This window comes from Apteryx mantelli, chromosome 12 (assembly GCF_036417845.1).
Source record: "Apteryx mantelli isolate bAptMan1 chromosome 12, bAptMan1.hap1, whole genome shotgun sequence".
In the NCBI taxonomy this organism is placed as follows: domain Eukaryota; kingdom Metazoa; phylum Chordata; class Aves; order Apterygiformes; family Apterygidae; genus Apteryx; species Apteryx mantelli.
In genome coordinates, this window is record NC_089989.1 from 8655674 (window position 1) to 8680024 (window position 24351).

At 39.4% G+C, this 24351-nt stretch overlaps 2 protein-coding genes across 7 annotated transcripts in view; one reads left to right on the forward strand and one right to left on the reverse strand.

Annotated features, from left to right (window-relative positions):
* The window catches only part of RAF1 (Raf-1 proto-oncogene, serine/threonine kinase), a 48051-nt gene extending 38566 nt beyond the window's left edge, over window positions 1-9485 (forward strand). For all 4 annotated transcript variants that reach the window (XM_067303841.1, XM_067303840.1, XM_067303842.1 and 1 more), the window contains 5 exons: window positions 1191-1237; window positions 2659-2777; window positions 5482-5613; window positions 7332-7466; window positions 8334-9485. In XM_067303841.1, the coding sequence (XP_067159942.1) occupies window positions 1191-1237; window positions 2659-2777; window positions 5482-5613; window positions 7332-7466; window positions 8334-8474 (574 nt within the window). In that variant the 3' untranslated portion in view covers window positions 8475-9485. The remainder of the gene's footprint in view (window positions 1-1190; window positions 1238-2658; window positions 2778-5481; window positions 5614-7331; window positions 7467-8333) is intronic.
* MKRN2 (makorin ring finger protein 2) lies at window positions 1-24224 on the reverse strand. Of its 3 annotated transcripts, XR_010885466.1 has the most exons (10): window positions 24141-24224; window positions 23480-23608; window positions 21656-21828; window positions 20610-20914; window positions 19118-19332; window positions 17406-17516; window positions 14331-14475; window positions 13481-13636; window positions 6475-6639; window positions 1-1065 (listed from the first exon to the last, which is right to left on the reverse strand). XR_010885466.1 is itself a non-coding variant. In XM_067303846.1 (9 exons), exons 1-8 carry the CDS (start codon window positions 24164-24166, stop codon window positions 13493-13495), a joined length of 1248 nt encoding a protein of 415 aa, XP_067159947.1. In that variant the 5' UTR covers window positions 24167-24224; the 3' UTR covers window positions 1-1065; window positions 13481-13492. The 3 variants fall into 3 exon arrangements, 2 of the variants coding, with proteins under 2 accessions (XP_067159947.1, XP_067159946.1); XM_067303846.1 differs by lacking the exon at window positions 6475-6639; XM_067303845.1 differs by lacking the exon at window positions 1-1065 and having other exon boundaries at window positions 6442-6639.
* Between the last annotated feature and the right edge of the window lie 127 nt (window positions 24225-24351).

A 24351-nucleotide genomic window follows, 5' to 3' on the forward strand; every position in this document is an offset into this window, starting at 1 on the left:
ACGATAAACAATGGTGGCTATTTTAATCTCTTGGAATGATGTTCCCCCTTTTCCCTCCTTCTCCCCCTCCCAACCCTAAGACACAGAGTTATTGCTTTAAAAGAATAATGGGTAATGAAAAGGTGTCAATATGGTACACAGAATAAGGAGTTAATGTCTGAATGTTTGAATAAATTTTCAGAACTTTTTAAATACTATTTAAATCTTTGTTACATAGATCTAAAAAGGTTTTACACCCTGATCTGTGTTAAAAGACAGTTAAGATGGTAAAGTCAAGCACTCAAATGAAAAAGTAAAGATCTTGTGCAGTCTTAATTCAGCACTGTTGTATGCATTCTTACTTTCATGTACTATTTTTTGCATGGACTCTTGCCTTAGCTTATGTTAGACCAATAGTCTAACATAACATATTTAACAATGAGCTTTTCTGTACTGTATTCCAGCTTGGGGTCTTACTGGAACACTCTAGATGAGATCCTGTTCTAAACACAGAATTACTTCCCCCCCCGGTGTTACTTATAATATTGCAGTGTTTTGGCAAGCACTAATTTATACTCATAGTACTTCTGCGAGGTGAGGGAAGGCTATTCGTTCCCCTTTTACAGCTACAGGGCTCATGCACACAGATAAGTCTTGGAAACATGCTCTAGACACCTGAGTTGAGGTGGTAACCATCCAGTTTCTCTTGCAGAACTATTAATGTTTTAATGTTCATAGCATAGAAGACACATTTGCTGAAGCTGTCAGTGCTCATCCGTTTTGTAGATCGGAACCCAGGTCTCCAGTCAGACACCCAAAAAACTAGTAACGTATATTGTTACTGCAACGAAAGCAGTTTGTGAAAAGTGACCCTTAGCATAGCATACAAACTTTGTTAGTGTCGGGACAGAATCCAGTTCCCCAGGGCATTATTCAGCTGCATAACCCTAATGCTGCTCTCTCTTCCTGCAGTTCCCTTCTTGCAGAGCTTCCTCCTCCCATAACACGCAGGGCAGTAGCTTTGCAGTCAGCTAGCGCTTGCTTCGTTTCTCTTTTTCCCCAGAGTAGACTCATCCTGTAAATTGACTAAAGCAAGAGAGCAATGAAAATGGAGTTGAGTATATCATGAACTGCCACAGTGTCTATCAGTAAATTAAAAAAATATATTTTATATAAACAACCTTCATTACAGCACTTTTTTTCCCCCACAGCTATTTACATGCAAAGAATATCATCCACAGAGACATGAAATCCAATAGTATCCTTTTCTAATTTAGTCATATTTCCTTTAATGTGAGGGTGAATGGTTATTAATATGGAGCGCTTTTGTGGGGTTTGAAATAGCTGTTTCAAATGTATGTAACTTATTATATAATGAGTAATTCCTACTGATGAATAAGAAGCCACTTTTTAGCAAGGACTTGCGTAGAACTTGCATGCTTACTTTCCTCGTTGTTGTAAAGATGAAATAAAGATGTGCAACAGTGGCACTTCAGAAGTGGTCCATTTTAATCTAATAGTGTTTATGCAGTGTATTTCTATTATACAAATACTGTGTTGGACAGAAGCTGCACTCTTTACTTGATGGGGCCGCGTGCGAGTGCATGCTTATGTATGCACGCACATGTTTTGTTAGCATTTCCCATATTTTTAACTATTTAAAATGCCTTCAGATGATTTTAGCAGAAATAAAGCCAAAAATCTTAATTTAAACTCAGGAAAACAGAGGCTTTACCAATATATTTCTTACAAAGATATGAATTTATTAATACATATGGAATAAAAATGTTGTGAACTGATGTCTTTCACCTTTGAAAATTTCTGCTTTTGAAACTGCTAAACAGAGTATCTATTGAGCTACATAAATAGAAATTTCCTTTCATAAAATGTGAACAGAGTGTTTTGCAAAGGTCATTGTAAATAATACACCAAATTCAATAGTTCTTTAAAGTAAAAGGAGTTTCCCATTTTCAGCTAGGCTATAAGGATAATCATTTTAGTATATAGGAGTTTAGTATATAGTTGTTTAGGAGTTCAATTCCTGATAATTGTAACAACTTCTGTGAAAATTTTCCCCTCAAATTATTATACTTAATGAGAAGCAGGTGTTTGTCCATCATGCTTACACATCTGACTCATCTTTTTGAACTTAAAACATTCTTAAATATAATTGTAAAGTGATTCTTCTGAAAATAGCTCCAGCAAAGTGCTAGCTGTCAATCTTTGTAGAAGTACCAAATAGCAGACTTGAGTGTTTCTTGTTGAGAGATTACTTAATTAAATCTCAGAAGATCTGCAAGAGTGCTTCATGTAAATAGGGTTTTTTTGTTTTTTTTTTTTGTTTGTTTTGTTTTTTTTTGAGTCTCTGGATGTCATTAAGTCCTCCTGAATCATTGATGTTTTGGTGAGCTAGAATAGAAATGAATGGTGTTAAAGATAAATGTACAAATAATGCTGAAACATCTAGTCTTGTTTTGTCTTGAGTGTTAACTCTGTAAATATGAATGCTGTAAAAAAATTTTTTCTATATTTAAAATACAATTCATAGCAGGTACGGAAAATAAGCAGTAATCCTGGATAGTCGACTTGTATTTGTGATGACTCTGAGCAGACCACTTTAATCATGTCAGAAAACACAGTTCTTTACTTTTCTACAGAATTTCTTTAACAAATGTTTAGATATATTTCTTCATGAAGGCCTCACAGTGAAAATAGGAGACTTTGGTCTGGCGACTGTAAAATCCAGGTGGAGTGGATCTCAACAGGTGGAACAGCCCACTGGTTCAATCTTGTGGATGGTGAGAAAAGTATTTTACTGCTTTTAAATAGTTTTCTTTTGTTAATACGTATTTTGTCAGTTGAAGACTGTAACTCATATTGTATTTGACAAAGCTTTAAATCAAAATGATTCTTAATATATGCTATTAGTACTATGTAGACTTTTATTCCAGTGATGTAGGACAAAGAAAAGTTGAAAAATGAAGTGCTGGAGTGCTTAGGTGTGTCGAAGTAGACCCCATTCCCCATGTGAATCTGATTATTCTCCCTGAGAGTCTTGGAGGTGCTGCAAGCAGCCAGGGCAGAGTTCGGGCTGCCGGTAGGAGTTCCAAGGGAAGAGGAGAACCTTTCTCCTGCAGTTAACCTGCCTTTCCCCAGACGGGCTTGTCTTACTGCAGAGCAGGATTTAACTGGATTATGGTGGCTTTGTGGGATTGCCGAGACTCTGTCGTTCCCTGTGTTGAGTACCGCAGCCTGTTCTTCGCCTGCTCCCTGCTGGGGACTTGGCAACGTCCCTTCTTGCACGCTTGCTGAGCACACGTTCAGTGGCACTAGCACACCACTGGGGAAAGGATAGGGAGCGCTGCTCAGGGCAAGGGGGTGAGCACAATTTATCTTCGGTACTGTGATATGATGCCCGATGCACACCAAGGTACTGCTTTTATGCCCACTAGTACTGCTTACTCTGGATGAGATAGTTGCAATAAGTTTTGAGACGGCTCAAAACCATTGCAGATGAACATCAGTTCGTGCACGGGCATTCTTGAGCTGTACTGAAGAGCTCATGGAATTCTCTTTTTGGTAGTGTTACTGCACAGTTCTTGCTTGAGTGAAGGTTCCTAACAGTTGTCTTTACAAATTAATTTCTGTGGGAATTTAAAAGCCAGTTCTCCAATTTTCCTTCATAAAAACAATCTGCAGAAATAATAACTCTTCAAATCTGTGATTTGAACAGAGTAAATGGAAAAAATTGCCAATTACCAGGTTAAAAAGTATCATCAAAATCATTCAAAAATTTCTTACTGCACACTGTGGTATTAAATATTCTTGTGCAGTTTCACTTGACCCGTTTTTGTTAATACTTTGCAGTTTACTTAGTTTCAGCACGTAGACTGATTACCAGTATTTTCTGGCTCCCAGGTTAGGGCATGCAGCTACATTTGCGGCATTTACTTCATCAAAGTGTAACAAAATAAAAATGACTTGCCGAATGCTAAATAATAGTACAAATTAAATCTTAGATTTTTAGCACTGAGCTGATGTTACTTAAACAGTTTAAGGTGTTACTTAAAACAGTTTTCCTTTTTAATATTTATATCTTTTTATATTATGAGGCTGGCAGCCTTCATTGTTGCTTAAGTATTCATATTTTGAGAAAAGTCGGGAAGTATTCATTAAGTATTCATTCTTGGCCAAGACTTATTTGTGACACACAAAAATATATAAATAACCTGAAACAAAATTAGAAAACTGGAAATAGTTTTAAAAAAGAATTACACCTTTCTAAGAAGTATTTAAAAACTAACTTGTTCAGTAGTATGCGTATATACATAAAACAGATCTTGAAAAAAAAAAACCCACCCACACTTCTGCTTTTTTTTTTTCCATTTTTTTCATTTTAATCATTTATTGACCAACTCTGAGTTTCCATTACACAGAAAAGAGATGTCGATCCTGTTTCTCTGAAAGTTGATACAACTCTTTACTGAGGTTTCTGTTGTTCTCATAACTGTAGTGGGATACTTTAGTTAGTACCCTTTGTTCAGTAACTGAGGGATTGACTTAGCTTTCCTATTGATTCCCTAAGATTTTTTTCCTGTTTTGGTGGTTTAACATTGTTTCTTCTATGTTCTTTAGCTTCAAGGCATAATTCTACTTTGTTCTGCAAAGATGCTAGAACGCTTCCTCATTTCTTCCCCAGTCGTCATTGTATATATTATTTCACATTTTGCTTTCACATTTCATGTAAATGTTTTCAATAGTGATTTTAGTAGAGATTAAGTAGATTAAGTCTGTATTAGAACTGATTTATATTACTTGCCTTTTCTGGGTTTTCTCATGAACAAATAGATTGGACATTGTTAAATGTTTGAAATAATACATGAAAATTGGGGAGCACTTAAGTTAAAGTTGTGCTGGAGGAAGGATCTGAGTTCTGGTAACAATATAATGGAGTTGTAGTTGTCTAGAGAAAAATATATTTTACTATGTGTGAGTGTGCTTAGGATTTATTTATTTATTAAATAAAGTAATAATTTGCATGTGTGCAGCTGGACTCAGGGGGAGCTTTGTGGAACTTCTGTGCTGAAGTACACAAGGAGTAGTGCTCTTGTCAAGAAAGCATTTTTCCCCTTTAACATCTCTGTCCGTTTAAGAATTGATGGTGAGAGAATTGATCTCAGTTGTGTGCAAGATGTAATAAAAGTCAGTGTATATTGCAAATGAGAATATTAATCATTTTTCCTAATAGTAAAATGCTTTATTAAATTCAAATGGCTTTTTTTGTTTACTCTCAACTATATTGTTTTTATAAGATGTGGAATAGCACCGACTGAGCTTTTCTAGAGCCATAGGTAAAACTTATCAGAGGTCTGAGGTATCACTTTGTTCACTAGTTTTTGGTTGAGATCCGTCTCTCTGCTTTCCATTCTACTTCTCTTGTCCCTTCTGTTTCCATGTTCGGTTAATCTTGCTTTTAATTTGTTTCTTTTTCTTCTTCTAAAGGCACCAGAAGTGATACGGATGCAGGATAGTAACCCATTTAGTTTTCAGTCAGATGTCTACTCCTATGGAATAGTATTATATGAACTAATGACAGGAGAGTTGCCTTACTCCCATATAAACAACCGAGATCAGGTAAGAAACATATTTCTCGGAATATTGCATTTTATTTCGGCTCATAGTATGTCTTGCTTTCTTCAAGAAGTATAAGATGAAAACAAATGCAAAACAAGAATTGAAATGTTTACATCATGCTTCATATCAGCAGTAGATCTGCCTAAAGGAATGTTTTACAGTAAAATCAACAGTGACAATTACTAAGGGGAAAAAATAATTTCTTGTTTAAAGATATTTCAAGTGCTCTGTTAATCTATTAGGGCTTAAGGCTTTTGCTAAATCAGTAAAGTCTTGGTATTTTATATATTAGCAGTTACATGAAATTTCCCTTTTGATGTTAAGAATTCTGCTCTTAGAAAAGCAAAGTTGGATCCTGTGCTTTTTAATAAGTGAAAAAAAACAATGGCTCTTGTCAGACCTTTTAGCATTGAGTGTTAGTTTGTGTGAATTACATTCTTTACTAAGTTTTATTCTTACCAAGTCAGTTAACAGATAATTATAAAGAAACACATTAAGGATCGAGACCTCAACTGTTCTATTTAGTTGAATGCTTTTGCTTAGCATGTGTAGAACTAATTCATCATTGAAGCTTTTCTTCTGCAGGGCATGAACTTAAAGTAGATCCTTTTGAGCTCTACTTTGCTGACCCTCAGTGGATGTTTTTTGTTTTGTTTTTAAATGAAGATCTAATAATGAACAATGTGTGTGGGGAAAAACACTAGACTTCAGCCCCTAGGATGTTTTGCACTTTGTATTCCAGGCAGGAGAGGCCAATTCTGTTAAGTTAGTTTTTGTTATTTTGTAGGTTGTCCACAAATTGGGAAACTAGTGTTTTACTTCATAATATTGAAATTATATGCAAGCTTTAATGATCATTACCATTGCAAAACATGTTACACTGTTGCCATTCAAATAAGTTTTCTGGGAGGGAAAGAGTATTTCCTGGAGAACTATATTAAGACCTTATTTAGCAACTTGGTAGTGTTGAATTGACTCTCTTTGGAGACGTTAGACATTGCAAGAGAAATGATGACACAGTTAGTCCTGTTTAAAAAAAAAAAAAAAAAAAGGCACTGTTTTACCATATTTATAGTCTTATCAGTATGGTATAGTCAACTGTTAAGGTAACTGGAAATCTGATGAAAATCGTAAATGATAACTGTTAACTTTGACTCAAACAAAGAACCTATTTTCCAACACAAAAAAATCACTTTACTGCTGTTCTCAAAAGAAACCCAACCCCAAATACTTATCCTAAGCAAAAAAAAAAAACCCCAAACCCCCAAACAAACAAAAAAAAACAAAAAAACCCACCTTCATTCTGCATTAATTATGATGACCTCCTGCAACTTGCTGGTTATACATCTGCCCTCTCAAGGTATTTTACTGATGCCTGAAAATACTGTTGTGCTGACAAACTGAGCTGTCATGCCAAATTGGCTGACAACCAATAACTGTTCGTGTTGAGTGACATTTGCCACTATTCTGAATGCAACAGTACCTTCACTTGCTGAATTTTATAAGCCACGTAGTGTCACTTAGATTGAATCATGTCCTATATTATACAAAAGCAGGACCGTTCTTTCAGTTAACTTATTTTGACAAAGCTACAAGGCTCTGCCTGTGCATGTGCCTTTGGTACTTGTGCTTAATCACTTTGGGACACTAAAGCCTATCAACCAGTGAAACAACTCTTACAACTTTGGTGTTTTTGCTACTTCTTTGTTCTTTTTCAGATTATTTTTATGGTTGGCCGAGGGTATGCTTCTCCGGACCTCAGTAAACTGTACAAAAACTGCCCCAAAGCAATGAAGAGGCTTGTAGCAGATTGTTTGAAGAAAGTTAGGGAGGAACGACCTCTGTTTCCACAAGTAAGTGTTTTTTCACTAAGTAAATGTATAATAGTTTCAAAGTATTTTATAAATAGCCATTAGCACATGAACCATTCTAGATGGATACAAGAGTCGCTTCAGAAAATGAAAGTAGATGCAGGAATACAGTGCAACCGGCTTCTTATTTTTGTGTTGACTCTCATATACGAAGCAATGTTAGACCAATACTAGAAAAATTTGCTTTCGACAATTGACCCTTTTAAGAGGCAAGTAAAAAAACTAATAGAAATAAAGCCTATCTTTATATCTATGTTTTATTTTAGTGCAGTATTAAGGGAAACAAGTGTACTTGCCTTCCCCACAACTTGAACAAGCAAACAAAATCCATTGGGGGATCTAAATTCATCTTGCAGTTTTCAGTATGTTTACAAAAGATACTTTACCTTATCTTGCCATTTTAAGGATGAAGGTACTTTCTTGTACTCATTAAATACCAGCAGATTTGGGAAAAATACCCTCTATCTGTTACAATCAAGTATAACTTTTTCTGTTGTTTAAAAGGTTCTGTCTAAATTTTGTTTTCTAAACAGTAAGTCTTTTGGGCAGATTGTGCAATTCTTTCCTGTTACTGTCCTGGAGATTTGTATAGATGCTTGCTACTTGATCATGGTGTAGATCAGAAGTATTGTCCTGTCCTCTAAAACGAGATGAGGCTCCCCCTAGCAATGACATGGCACAGTGATTGTTCAAACTGGCATATTGCTGGCATATTGTTTTAAATGCCTCCAAATAGTGTACTGCTGCTCTTATAAGATGCTTAAAGCCACAAATAATCAAGATTTAAGACTAAAAAGACTTCAAGTAGCTGTTTCTAACAAGGCTTTTCTTCATTTTTGTTTTCCTCAGATACTGTCTTCCATTGAATTGTTGCAACATTCGTTACCCAAAATCAACCGGAGTGCTTCTGAACCATCTCTGCATCGTGCAGCCCACACAGAGGACATAAATTCTTGCACATTAACATCTACAAGACTACCTGTTTTTTAGGGTCGTGCTCTCCTTCCCTTGTTCTCCCCGGAAATGGGAAAGGAACAGAAATAATGGAAGTTGCTTTTAATGCCTCAGTGTACAGGATCAGTGCCAGCAGGATTATCTGCATCCCAGTTTTAAGAACAAGCTGCTAAGGATTTCTGCAGTTCTTACCCTGCAGGGACATAGCTCCACATTGCCTTTTTCTACCATTTCTTTTACTGGGATAGAGTTAACAGACTATAATCAAGAGATCTATTACTATTTTTTTAATAGATGCACTTGAGCCTTATTTTTCCCATACACGGAAGAGATGGATGTTTCTTTGGCAGTGTTTCTGGATTGATTTGAACCTGTTGATAAATTGGTATTTTTAGAGCAAGGATGGCTTGACTTGGCATTTGAGGAAAGATAATGCATTATGGTGCTCTTTGATTGCTCCATGCCATATGCCACTTTAAGCTGGGGGAGTTTTGCCTGAAATGGGTATCTGCAAACAAGACTGAGGGAAGAGGAAAAAACTTTCTGGAAATCAGCTCCTGCCTAAGAGCTTTCATCAAGCCAATGAAATAAGTTAAAATGCTAATTCAACACACAATAGTTTTGCAATAGTTTTGCACATAGAAGAAAAACTCTTGCAAAGGAACAGAATATATTCTAAACTGTACTGCTCAGAGAAGGAAGCTAGCCAGTCTTGCTATGGTCATCTTCAATAACTTAAGCAGCTTATTTTGGTACTATTGACTTGTTTCTTGCAGCCCAACGAGGTGTTAAGTGCGGAGAGACGGGCTTTTGTGGCTGAGAAAAAGCTAATTAACATTATCAGTATACTTCTGCAAAATGAGCATAGTCTTCATCCCATCTGAAGCTGTCGTCAGAGAGATGCACTATCAAGAGGAAACTGAGCATAAGCAGTTTTTCTTGCTGATTTGGGTTTTAATTTTGTTTTTATTGCTCCTGAGAAAATGCATTTATTGTAAGCCAAGGTTCCTCTGATTATCTTATTTTAATAAAATAAATTAAATTTTAGGTTTAAGATTCAATGTCATCATTTAATGTACTAACTTGTATATACCTAGCTGTGAAAAACTCAAAGAAAGGACATTCTGAATACTTCTTTTTAAAAGTTACTAGGTTAGATACTAGCAGTTTCCTGCAAAATCACACTTGATATGACAGCATATAAGTATGTTTCCAATCACTTTCGTTACAAGATGGTTCTTACTCTACTGTCATAATCTTACGGCAGCATCAGCTTATTTTAAGATATGTATATCAATGTACTTTGAAGCTATTTAACTGCACTGTTTTTGCTCTGCATTTCATCTTCCACAAGTCTGTTTTTTACTTAGCTGGAAGTGAATGTTTTGTCATGCCTGAACTCTACAGATCACAAGAAATAGGTGGTTTAATTTAAGAACTTTTGTTTAATAGCATTCTGTTTAAGTATGTTCATTAGGGAAAGAATGGAAGCCAAGTTTCCATCCTTGGAATGGAAGCTTGGGATTTTATGTGCTTCTCTGTGTATGGGGCTGCTATCCTAAAGTGTTGCTGAAGTCTAATGAGTGAAGAGAAGTGATGGCTGTAACCACTGTTATCTGAGTCTAGACTACTGCCTGAAATTTGTTAGGCAAAGTGGAGATGGTTGCTGTGAATTTTTACCTACTTACATATGCAATTCTCAACTGCCTTTAACAGAGTCAAAATAGTCATTTCAGCTTCTTAATTTGCAAGAGGAAAAAAACCACAAAGCTATTATGAAAGGGAAGAGAAGAACTTCAAGCAGTCAAGCAAATTAAGCCTGAAAGGTACTTAAAAATTATAGCTAAACTCTTTGTCCTCAGAATAAATGTTAGGCCAAAGCTTAGTATAAAATTAGATGAAGGGCAAAATATTAACCCCTGGGTAATCACTGAGTGTGACCATAAAATTTGTGTGTTAAAAGAAATACATTGAGGAAACTGTGTTCATATAGTTCTTTATGCGATTTAATGATATTCTTGATATTTTAACTGCAGCCCTCTCTAAACTTCATTTTTACCTCACTTTACTGTCATTTTAATAAGAAAATATTTTAAAAGGAAGAGAACTGGAAAGCACTTTATGCTGAATTCAAAAACCCATTATCTCTTAATTTTTAAAGCAGGTTATGTACCTCTTTAAATATTTTTGATAAAAGCAAGAAGATTAATTTTGACCAGTATGTGATGTCAACTTAAATAGATGAAAGCTGTTAAAATGAAGAATTTAAAAGGTCTGTTTCTAAGCCTTATTGCTCTTGCATTAAAACTTGTCTTTAATGTAGTCCCTAGGCAGTTTTGAAAAACAAGCTATTTATCTTTTCAATTTCAGGCTACTGTTACCTGGTTTATGCCTCTCCTCAGGGTAAAGTAAATCAAAAATATCCTGTTTAGCTATAAGGTAAAGAACATGCTCTCCATTGAGTGCTTTACATCCCCCCCCCCCTCCAGTTTGTTACTGGAAATATTAATCTCTTCTGAAACAAATGTGCAGGAACATGCTAGAAAGACGCTTCAGCAGGGAAGCTAAGTGGGGTAAGTATTTTGAGGTAGAAAGTAATGTCTAGGCAAGAATTCTTGAATATTCATCTCCTTCTTGGTAGTACTTCATCTTATTCCTTCATCTTTGCAACTAGTGATGAAAAACTACACAGCAATGTGACTTACTTAATAGAGTAAGACCTTGGTTAGTGGCTTCATATGCCAATCTTAAGAAACTAAGTTGAGAAATAAGAGGTCATAGATCCTCCTTGGCTAAGGACTAACTGCACAATAAGCATTGGTAAGCATTAACTTTAGGATAGAAATAAATTTGGGGGAAAGTGACACTTTCTATGTCTGAACAGAGTGCAGTAGTTTGCATGTTCAGTTTTTGGGAGCCAGCAGAGGTGGAAGTTCTCCCTGTTCTCCTAGAACCCTTATAGAAATGTAACATTTTCATTGAGGAGGTTTCTCAGCTTCAAGTTTGAGTAGAAATGCCAGCGAGCAGATGAAGCAACTAATCCTGGAGTCAGTGGCATGGGAAGAGTACTATTCTGAATGTCTGAACCTGCTCTGCTTGATGTCTATGCCAGTGCCCCAAAACCTAGTTTATGACCATCAAGGGTTTTTTTGCAAAACTACTACTTCTCCTTTAAGTATACTTTTTTTTTCCCCACAATACAAAGAATTTTTGTCTCCTCAACAATCAAGCCTTCTGAGATGCTCGAGTCTTGAAACATGTCCTATGCAGACAAGCAGCCTTCCCAGGTAGGCAGTCTCATCCTCTAAATATGAGTTAAGTTGCCCTTCTTCTTGATTTTAAGATTGCCTGCTGAACTGGCTTGAAAAAAGCCATACTTTGCTCATCAAATGTTTCAGTGCTGTGTTATTCAGTAGGCATTTAAGTTTTTGTCCAGACCAAATTTTTAGTTTTAATTGCAAAATTAGCATAAGTGACTTAGGCAGAACTAGCTTGCTGTATCAAATTTCACAATCAAATTGCTTTTGCTCAAAGTGTAATTAAAAGCCAAAGCTTAAAGCTCAAAGCTTTTGCAACACAAACATAGATTAAAAGTTTCAAACTGAAAAACAATTCACTAACATGGGACAGAAGTTGTCTCAGAAGAGATGTGCTGTAATGCCTACACTCCTGCACCTTTAACTTTGTTGTCCTTAATCAGAGAGAGGCAAATGAGCAGGAGGAATCAGAGCCCTGCTCAGGAACTGTTACACTGGAAAGCAGCCAGCTGCCAAAAGCGGAAATAAGACTATGACAGCGAGCACTGGAGACAGTCTGCACAAAAAGCTATGGTGCAGCTATGCCAGAAGTTACTTATATGGGCAATAATCGAACCTTTACCTCACATCTATTAACAGCGCCTGCTGGTTGTGACTGGGGATTGGGGATACAGGGAAATGGAGTTATTCCAGTAATATATTATGGTTTCAGAAAGACAGATACCTTAATATGTTACAAATACATAGAGAAGGAAAAGCCTAAGCATCTACCAGTCACACAGTTACAATGAGCAACGTAAAAACTAATTGCTTCTCCTGTAACTGAAATGATTTATTTTGTACAGTTACAAACTATAAGATCATTGACATAAGGAGCTCAGAAAATAGTTTTGGTTACTTCATTTAGTTTTGGCTACTTCATTTAACCCAAACCAAGGGTTTCCTTCATGTTAAATACATTTGAACTTGTTAAACTGAACAAAAATTGAAGTATTACTTTTGCAATGAATATTGAGTTACTTATTCCCATTATATACTTTTAAAAATCTGATCTGTGTTGTAACTTAATTTTGCTGTATGGTGTGATTCCGTTGTTGGTACTACTGCTCTGCCTGCATATATTTATCAGTATAGTTGTATTTGCTTTAGAACATCTGTTGTAAGGGATGCTTCCTCTCAGTATACACTTAATTAAGATAAAACACATAAAACAATGGTAGGACCCAAAGTTGCACAGTCTTTGGCAGCCAGGCCCCATTACTGAATTATTCACTGTAAGAATACAGTAAACTTTTTTTTTTTTTGCTTCCTTAAATTCTAGGTACTTTGAGGTATAATGTATTAGGCTTTTAAATGTCCCGTTGAAGAAAGAAAAAGCTACACTGACCATTATTCCTAGTGGATTTTCCTAGATATACATTAGTTGACTTAGGAAGGAAAAACAAACAAAAAAAGCTACCCCAAAACAGATTTAGCAACAGCCTTTAACAACTGTTTAACAGCTTAAGCTTTAAAGGGTAAGAGAGGAGCTGTACTTACTTACACTACCACTCAACTTACAAGACAGCATGTTAGGCCAAAGAAAGAGAGACCCCTTGTGGGATTAAGGGATTTTTCCATGCAATCAATTTAGTTTTTGCATGGCAACAAAAACTCTAAGATATATTTTAAAAGTTATCTATCCGAAAGATTTACCAGGACTCCACAAGTAAACCACAGGGCACATTCATTCCACCTGCACTGTAAAAAGTAAATAGATAGCTGGATTGCTATACAAGAAAGCACCTTTAGTTCTTTTTATTGAGAAGTAGCAGAATCTTCATCAGCCCCAGAAAGGTGCATGAAAAGTTCTCCAAGTTCTGTTACTTCATCATCTGCGCTGGACACAGTCCTACTTTCTCTGTCTTCAATAAAGTCCCAGAGGCGAACAGAATTGAAGAACTGGAATAGAAGAAAATTGATTTAGCATGAACCAGTGCTGGTCACAGTTTAATCAAAATACTTTCCCATAGCAGTCTTACTGCTTCATTTAAAAAAAAAAAAAAAAAAATCATGTCTGGAGTTAAGACTCAAAAGCTGGGTTTGGGCTAGTATTTACTAACACCCTCCCCAATACTTGCAGTTAAATTAAGTTCAAGGTGACAACCACTCTGTTTAATGTTACAATGTGAATAACAGTTTAGGTCAAACTACCTAATATTATAAGCTATATTTAACTACTCTTAAAGTATTAGGCCAGCCTTAATCATTCAGAACAGTGGCCAAGCAATAGCAAATATCTGAAATGGCTTTTAACCATTTTAGCAGGTCATACTGACAGCTGTATGCTGTTAAATGAGATTAGTTTTTAGTACTATAGGTGAAAGCTCTAACTGTGGAATTCCTTTGAAGAAAAGTTTGCAATTAGAAGGAGTGGTTTAAAAACAAAAACCAAACTAACATTCTGCTATTAAATGAAAGGTAAATTCTCCCCTCCTTAATAAAAAAAAAAAAAAAAACCACCCTTTGCCTTGAGAAAAGTTGAGAGAAGTTTTCTTGACTTCTTTAGTGTTTCATATAAAGCATAGACTTAGAGAAGTATCACTTTATATTCTAAGAGTGTTTTTAATTACAGTTGACTTGAGTGTTCCCTTACCCGCACAGTCCCCTCGGAGCTGAGCTGTTTCCTTGGTTTTTCAGGTTCGGCTCGCCTGCCGTCCGGATAAGCATGAAGGTAAAGACACTTTCCTCCAAATGGGCATGTTCCTTTTCCTTGTTCGAAGTACTTGCACGCTTTTTTCCTGGTTTGATTAGAAGAGAGAGTTATGCCTTCAGGTAGTAAGAAAGTAAATAATACAGTTCAGGCTCCCTCTGCTCAGGCATAGCTCCACAGCTGCTCACCTCGTCCTTACTTAGTGGTGCAGGTACTGCTCCTATTAACACACCAAGAGTTTTGCTCTACTATTCCCTGATAGCAGGGAAAATAAATGGTAAAGATGATTAAAGGTGAACAAGGGAATACGTAAGACAGCAGCACCTAATGTCTAAAAATCTCAGAACAGGGATGCTTAAAGAATGCCATCTATCCCCCACAGAGATGCATTTTCATCATAATGAACAAAGCTATTTTGCTATTTTTCCAGCATTCCTCCCCCTATACTTTCTACCAGTTCACTTTTATGAACCAGTTCCTCTCATCGTCTCCCTTGGAAGTGCTGGGACAATATTCTTAATTTGTTAACTGAAGTTTCCATCAGCTTTATTGTTCAACTAAGCCGTTTGGCTGTGTGACAATTTTTATAAAGGTGCTCCTAATCATGCAATGTCCTTTTATAACTGTACTTCAGGGGGACATTAATGGATTGTTCTACAGTGAAAAAGAAGAGGAAACTATAGATAAATCACTATTTAATTTGTAACCTTAACACATAAGTAGTGGTGAAAGTGATTCTTAAGACCTCGATACAGTCTATCAAATAGCAACTAACTGAAGAAAGCTCAACAACAAAAAAGAGGCAGTGTATTAAAAGCAAAACAAACTTGTCTTGGTTTAGAATAGAAGTGGTGACTCCCAGCTTTCTGGGTCTGACTTTTTCTGAACAACCTCCTACCTAAACATTCCTAACCGCTTTGTACAAATTCTACTGGCAAAGGAGCGTTTTCATTATAATAGGAGTCATGGTCAAACATAAGAGAAGTACTGCTAATCCTGTGAAACGTGCGGATTTATGGCTTGGCCTTCCACTCACCTGCAAGCATGTCCAAACCAGGCTTAACTAAGACATTTTGAGCATAAGTATTTCCAGCACTCAACTTCATTACAGTCCAGTCAAATACGCGTGGAGGGGCTGGGGCTGCGTGGCCTGGCCCAGCCCCACGGCCTGGCCCCGGGGCCCATGGCACAGGCAGCCGCGGCCACTGCTCCTCGGTGCTCGGGGCAGCCAGAGCTGCCACCCGGCCCTGAGCTGCAGCGCGCTGCTCAGCGCTGAGTGGGGCTAGGGCATCCCACAGGAGAGGAAGATAATCAAGCTAGAGAGAGGGTGGAGATCACTAATGCCGCTTGGCAAAAACGGGAGGGAAAGGTACTGTATTTCCAGGACTTACGTGAGAGGGGTAAGAATCATGGTCACAAGAATTTCAGGAGTGCCATGTTTTGTTCTTTCAGGTAGCAACATTGCAAGTCTTAGCAACCCCCTTTGGAAGCAGACATTTTGTTTTGATCATATTCAGTCTACCGCTCCAACAGAGCACACGAGCATGTTTTTAATGAAGTTGCATTTTTATTTTTGCTAGTTTAGTAATTTGGCACTGTTGAAAAGCCTCCACTCACACTGCTGAATCAGAAGGCTAGGAGCACCCCTGCTTTTAGCTCAAGACTCCCCTGTAAGGAACATTTTTATGAGCGTGTTTTTCATTCCATGTAATACCACATCATCGAGTTAAACTGACTGCCAGGAGATCTATTCATAAAGAACTTTTAGGCACAGAAAATTGTGTGTAAAACAGTGCATTATTGCACTTAAGCAAAAAACCCTTTATGTATTCTAATTCCCTCTTTTATACAAGAGTTTGACAAGAGTCAAAAATCCAACTTCTAACACTACCCAACATCACTATTCTAATAAAAAAGGTTACCTTATTTAGAACATGGGCATTTTAAAACTGCACTAAGCTTTGAACACAAAAGCCATTACCTTCAAAGTCCTTAATAATTTACAACAACAAAAACACAAGAGGGGTGGGATATTGGAAATAAACAGTATCCAAAGATCCTCAGTTTAGAGTGAGTGATACTATTCAAATATTTTCCCTAAATATAAGATAAAAAAAAGTCTGAATTAACATTTACTGGTGTAGTAATGCTTTCAGTATTTTTTCTGCTAGGTTATAATGTGACTTTAGAAACTTCAAGCTTTCCAAGAAGCTTAAAAGCTAGTGGCAACAGCTGTGCCCAGATTTAAGCTGTGCATGTTTGTTCCATAAGAGGCACTCCAAATAGCATGTTTAAAGGGTTAGTGCACATCACAGAATAAAGCCACACAACCTTTTGCAAAAAAGCCATGACGTGCTCAGTTCAAGCACAAAAAAAGCCCTACTTGTTTACCATCAAAAAGAGTGGACAATAAGAGAAGGTATGATGATGGTATTTTACTGCCTTGTCATCTAAATAACCCTTACATAGTCCAGGCAAGCAGAGATTTGCAAAGCCATTTTAAAACTATCCTTTAGCAGAACTCCAATGCTCCAATAACCCAGCAGATCTTTTATTAGACAATAAAGGAAATTAATTCATGTAATACTTTTTTCCATTTCCAGCAGATGCTACAAAAGCTCTATGAAGTATTATCCTATATTTCAAGAGACCAGCATAAAAATTGTATTTTCCTTCCATATTTGTTTCCCTTAGTTACAGAAGAGCCTGGCATTCCAGACAGTAGAAAACACGTAAATCCAGCTTCAGCAAGTGGACTGAAATAGCCTCAACATTTCAGACCACAGTAGATTAGAATAACTTCTGATCTACAACTATGACAGGCCTTTGACAGAACTTTGCATAGTAATTGCAAAGTTGTTAAATAAAACCAGTGTGCCTCTAACAGAGATTAGAGTTCTGTAGAATGGTTTATAACTGTGTAAAGAACTTTTTAAAACACATACATACATTTTGATTGACTAAGTCTTAGAGTATCTTAAGAACAGTATAAATAGTACTTGTAGTTAATGAACTTACCCCATTCCCTGCTTAAATGCTTCAATCAGCTTATTTTTCTTCTCCTGGTCTTCCACCCAATACGCGCTAGGAATGACAAACTCTGATATCACACGGCACTCGGGACAAGACCTACATGGATCAAGACAAACAGGCAACGCGCCGTTACCTTCTGAGAGGGCATCCTCCTTAACAAGTTAGCCAAAACCCAGCAGTGTCCTGGCTGAAAGGGAAAGGGTTTGTCACGCTGAAGTTTCAGGCAGGGTTTTACAGACTGGTACAGTGCATACGCACACTTTTTTTTTTTTTTTTTTTTAATGTTTCAATTGAAATGATCCAATTCTGGGCAGTCTGACTTGCGCTAGCCTGCATTTGTTTCAAGATCTGAACAAAAGTAATAGGCTTTTCTCAAACAAACATGGCTAAACAGTCCCAGTACTCAGAAATAAACTGTATTAGTTAACCACCATGCAAGTGCTGCAGCTCCTGCTCGGAGGCAAGCCAAACCAAACGAGTCACGAAAAAGGAGGGTCTCCAAGCCTTTTGAAATGTGATCTGACTTCTACCAGCACTGATTAGTTGTTCATTTAGTGGTTTTATGAGATGGATTTGTGCATTAGGAACTAGATCATGAATCAAATATGCAACTTCTGATACCTCAACAAGCTTGGGAAAGGTTTTAAGGCTCCCTCCCCGGCCCCAGTAAGTCTTGTAGAACAGCTTTTCCTTCAGCAGACAGTGCTTCCACAGGAGTTCAAGTCCCTCCTCTAGGGTAGCTCTGCAAAGGCGGGTATGCTCACTATTTTGACGAAATGTAAAAATCCGTTTTAAAAACTTGTATTCATATCTAATCCATACTCAACTCTGATTCAAGTGCACAGTTTCTGAAAAAAGTCATAGCTGCTACTGTAGGCAGAAGGTCTCCGCAGCAGCCCACCAGGCGCTCCGCTCCAGGAGAGGCTGTGTTCCAACGAGCCAGCTTTCACTCCAGTGAAATTTATGATGAAGGCTGTGACAAAAAGTCTATTTTGGCAAAGCACTGAAAATATTTCCAACCTTTGCCTCAGGGTATTTGTAACTAGAGAAAGTTTTCTAAGAGGTGTTCAAAAAAGGAAACTGCCCTAATTGGACTTTTAAAGGCCCCTCTATTTCTCCTCTGAAGAGGAGCATGTTTGGAATACATTTTATATAGCTAGAAGACGAAGGCATTGAGTCAGATGCACACAAATGTGCGATCAATAGGACATTTAGCTTAAGCTATAATTTTGAGAAAATCCAGTAATTAAGCATATAGAAAAAAGTTACTATTTTTGCAAACAGGTTGTTGTGGAGCAGGCAAGGGCACAAGTTAACAAGGCCCCAGCTACCTCACAGTCCACACGCACACACCTTCCCCATCGTCAGTGAAACGGGAGAGGAGCAAGTCGCAGAAGGTCAAACTCTTTGCGTTTGTTACAAGACAGCACCATATACATGAACTGTTTCCAAAGAATACCCAATACATCCAGCCCGGCCTTGAAACTTGTTCTTTGCATAGCCATACTCTAAGGTCTTGCAACTTCCAGCACTTGGAACCGGGATTTTTTTGAGCTCAGATCTTATTAATGGCTAATACTTACAGCTACAGAATCTCTTATGACCAGATTTATTTCCAGACAAAGTCAGAGCACACAGGTGAGTCCATCTCACTCACACAGGCCACAGAAAGAACAGTCTGGTTAACCTGAACTTACTTTATGATGGGATTCTCGAACTGCTTGGCACATCTCCACTGCCGGATGCAGGACAAACAGTAGGTGTGATTACAGTTGGAGAGAATCCCAAACCTCCTCTCAGAGGCTGACGGCTTTTCATACACCACTTCCATGCAGATGCTGCACACTTTGTCCTGACTTGCCTGAAAGGCAAAGGCCTTCTCCATCTCATGCTCAAATGCTGCCATACATATCTGTCACAGGAGAGATGTAACTGGTTATTATGGTCCATATACCAGCCTGATCCTTGCAAAACAAGTGTCTATGAAAGGCATGTATTAAAGGAAAAACAAAGAACGTTATGATGAAGGGTAAGAATGCGTACATTCAAGATGCAACTCTGCTCAGCGTAAGGCTGCACTCCTCATTCACCAGATACTATATGAGCTTTACCCTAAATAAGGAATTACAGTCTCTTTTTATTGGCTTTCCTAGAGCATTCACAGTATCCAAGTAGTGACAGTCAATAATCAACATACATACTTTCACAGCACTATAAGGTGAGCTGGTGGCAACGCTTGCATAGTTTTAACTCTTGCTTTTCAACATTCTCAGGACAAGTAACATAAATTTAACAGACTTTGAAAAAGTACACAAAATAATTCCACATTAACAGCTGCATTTTGACATTTGTACCTTCTCATCCAACATGCATCTCTGCTTCCAGAGCTGACTAACAGACAGCAATGGTGACAGGATACCGTGCCAGGTATCAGCTAGCCCCTGGGAGAAGTGAGCACTCCTACCACTGCATGTACTTCAAGTATTTGCTGGCAGCACAAGAGCCAAGATTTAGACCCCTTGGATTCTAGTCCAGGCTCTGTACAATTACAATTTACCACTAAAGCTTCTGGTGTTTTCCTCCTCCGTCCTGAAAAAACTCTTTTTCATCAGCCCTGACCCAAATCAGGCAGACAAGCAGAGAAAAGAGCAGACTCTTGAGCCCATCTTCACCCAACAAATTCCTTATCCAGCCTTCCTACCTCAAGTTCAGCTCCAAAATCTCTGTCCTCTGTTCAGTTTGTTCCTCCTTTACACTGCCCTGAAAGTGGCCACACCGAGCTGGGACATCTGAAGAGGTGACTCAGGAGACTGGCAGGATGATCTCTCTGAAAGCACCAGCTCTCCAGAACTCCTGCCCCCGCTATACATAACATAGCGTTGAGACACCTGGTAAACTACAGAAGATGTTTTCTAGGCAGTTTTAGGGTGTTTTTGGAGAAGGCTGGAGGCAAGATTCCCATTAGGATAAAAGGGAGAAAAAGAAGTTGCTGCGAAAGGCTATCTGCATCATTGCTACCAATGGGTCTAAGTCCTCGATGCCTGAACAGGCCTCTCTCTCAGAATCATTTTACACCTCGACAAACAAAAAAAGCCCTTTGGGACAACAGGCTGCTCTGCAGAACACATCTTTGGATTTCAGAGCAAGAAACCAAGTCTAGATTTCACACTGACTTCACATTAACATTACCATCTCATGAGCCTTCCTCTGCTCTTGGTCAAAAGGGTGAAGTACTTGCAAGCCACATATTTCACACACGTCTCCATGGAGGTAAAGGCAGCGATCTCCGAAGTGGCAGGCTCCTGCTGCGGCGTAAGGGCATAGCTGCTCTCCGTCAACACACGAACTTGCAGCTACCGGATCTTCCAGTCCACTGCAAATAGCTTCCAAATAGGAATGGGGCTTCATTTCCAGATTATCATTTTTGTCACTGCAACATACCAAATCACTTGTGGCACTGGGTTTCTGCTTTTCTTCATTCAAGCCACACAGGTCTTAAGAAATAGAAACATAACATGAACCATTCAAGGCACAGCATAAAAGCCACACATGAAGCTTCACATACTTTCTTTTTAATGATTGCCGGTTCGAAAAAATTTTTTCTTCAGAGGATATTTTCTCATCTCTAGGCCCCTTTCACTCACAAACCACAAGAACTTTTACAATCAAACTACCCACTGCAAAGCCCGATTTTAAGGTTTTTTTAGCTGTCTTCTGTTTACAAATAGGACAAAAATTCTCCAAATTCACATGTGGGCAACTGGCACAGAGTGTAATAGGGAGCCCAGGGCGGGGAAAGCATGCAGACATGCTAGCGACAGGGGGGCTTGGCTCCCCTGTCCCGAGGCATCAGGCGTGGAAGGACGCATCTGTGCTTGCGCTCCTAAGCGCTAGTTCAGTCCCCCACATGGCAACAGCCTGGCACAAAGCAGTCAAGTTTCTCACCATTTCAAATGCCTTCATGTTGAGAACAAAATGCCCCAAAAAATCTGAGGGGCAGGGAATCTTGAAGAAAAAAAATCTTTCAGGGAACACCAGGTTAAAAACCAGCCAGGTAAAACTGATGTGATTAAAAGCTACTGACAGGCATGAGTCTTTAGAGAAGAGGGGCCTCATGAAGCAGGAAGGCACACTACACCTCTCCGGAGCTGTCAGTGAATTATAATTAATTAGAGGTGGAAAACTACCTAACTCCTAGCAAAGATGAGAGGCAGGAGTATTAGCACAGTACTCACTTCTGTCCCTGAGCACTAACGTCTTCTTCTCCCGTTTGCCAGTCTCGTGCAGTTTGCTCTTGATTACCGGTGCGCTGTGCTCTGGGCGAGGATTGTGCAGGGCTGGTGACGACAGGGGAGGCGGCGCAGGACCCGCGGCACCCCCCGACGCAGGAAGTCTGGTGTGATCATATCTACAAAAGGGAAAAGTCAGAACAAATGCTACTAAGATTAAACTCAGGGCAGAGTGGAAATGGATAGGTCCCCCTGATGAATACCTTTGCCTTTATTTAACAAAAATCAAACTGAACAGCTGTCTTAAAAAAGGGTTATTCTGACAAGAAGTTGCCTTAATAGCTTGGTCCCTTTCAAAGCCAGGCCACAAGGTTTCTCAGTCTCCCTGAAACACCTAAGAAAATGGATGCCTCTGAAAGCACACCTGTATTTTCTTCTCCAGAGACATGCAGCATGGCTGAAAGAACATTATTCATGTGGATATTAAATTAGATCTTCGTCACTCCCTCGCACAAACAGGTTTGCTGACATTTCTCAAAGAGGCAACATCAAAACGCTGTGCAGTAACGAGTGATATTTTGTGATCGCTTGTGTTCCCCTCACAAGCGGTAACACAAACTTTATGCCCCCGCACCACAGGCAGAAGATACAATATTTGAACACAGGCTAGGAAAGGACTCAGAATATCCAGCAGAGCTCTGGAAATACACTCCAGCCATAGAACAGAAGCAATCAGTGCAATACAAAGGCTGGTCCAGTAAAGCCACGGACATACCTGAATCCTAGAATATTTTTGAAGGGAACAAGAGAATTCTCCATATTTGTTTCTAGCCCTGTACGTAGCACCCACAAGTTTGCCATACACATGAATAGCTTACATGCATCAAGTACCCTGAACACCAACAAAGCAACTGCAGTAAAACACTAGCACACTCTGCAGCTGTCATTATTTCCCTGTCAGCACACTATGTGGTCCCAATGAATAATAAACTACTCATTCAGTTTGAGCAACTAAAGGAACTTGCAGAATACGCTAACATTCAATCTCCCAATCCAAACACAACTAAGCCACTGCAAACACAACGATGCTGTGTGATCTCCTGTTCTTCTCAGGTGAATGTACAAAGCTTTCTCATCTGTGATGAGAATTTTTGCACGAAGGAGTCATGAGTTGCCCTGTGGCACATCTCTAATGGGATGTAACAACATTTACTAATGTGTAATATTTACTAGAGTATTTCTCAAAGAATCTTACCAAGAGAGCTTTAGGAAAGGGTGGGGCACGTTCTGCTTTCCCACAGAACATGACGGAGTGTGAACAAAACCACTTTGCTCTAACACAGACCTGAAAGTCCTCAAAATTCTGCATTAGGAGCTGAAAGAACAAGGCTACAACCTATGTCACATGAACTGAGTAAAGCACTTCAGAACTGCCTGCTCCCATCTGCTTCAATAATATGAAAAGTAAACAATTCCACCAAATATTATTTGTGCAAAGGTACACATCAAAGGTTCTGTTTTTAATATTTAATAGTTCTTAAAATACTACTAAGAACTGGGTGAAAATACACTTGAAACTTTAAGTTTAATTTCTACAGAGTAAGATAACTGATGAAGCTAAAATAGAGCCAGATTATATTGCATTCATAAGCTGGTTTTGGCAGAGGGGAAAAAAACCCTCATTATTTAATATATCGTTTCATGCCTTTTGTCATTTCAGAAGTCTCATCCTTTCTTGATCTTCCATTGCCTGGAGTTTAAGGCCTACTGCACATGATTATTACTTCCAGTTCTGAAGAACTCGATATCCCCCCAAAGCATGCTCTTTACCTGCACCGAGTTCCATAGGCACACTGTCCCTTCTGGTAATATTTGCAAATAGTGGACGGCTTGCTTGTAGACAAGTCATGTGAGAACAGACACTTGCTTCCCTCCCGACATACTCCTTGCATGTAATACCTGAGGGAGAAGTAGTCACGGTCACAGACATCTTTTGTCAGAATCAGCCTACCACTGGTTTACTTCCCAGAGGAAACTCCGGAGAGCATTTCCGACTCAAACCTGATCTTTGGTCCTTCTCAGAAGGAAAATCCTCTACCGGGAAATGATGCACAAAGAAGCTAAAAGCTCTCTGCACCCACCACCCCGGCTAGCCCCCCCCCAGCAGCGCGCACCAGACACCACAGGCACCACCGACGCCACCTCGCGTTGTTTCGCACGGACGCGCTTGGCCAGTCACCAAGCTTCTGGCAGCCGCTGCTGAGCTCGGCGGGTTCCGGGAACGGGAAAGCGCCCCCGGTGCGGGGCCGCGGGGCCGTGGGGCGGGGCGGGGCGGGGCTGGGCTCCCCCCGCCGGGCCGCAGGGGCAGCGCCGAGGCCCCGGACGGGAGGGGAGGGGAGGGACGGCGACCTTGTCGTCGCCGTGAGCCGAAGGCCCCGAGCGGCTCGGCGGCGGCACCGCCCCGGGCAGGGCCCGGCCCGGCCGCGCTCACCTGCAGGTCACCTCCTTCGTGCTCATCTTCGCCCCCGCCCCGCCGGCGCCGCCGCCCGGCCGGCTCCCCGCGCCGCGCGCTCTTGGTTCCGCTCAGGCTCGGGAGAACGCGGGGCGGGGCCGGGGCCGTCACCGCCCTCCGCCGCGCGCTCCCCGCCCCTTCGCGAGCCAGCGGAGGGGGACGCTATTCCCGGACGTACCGTGCCACTGAG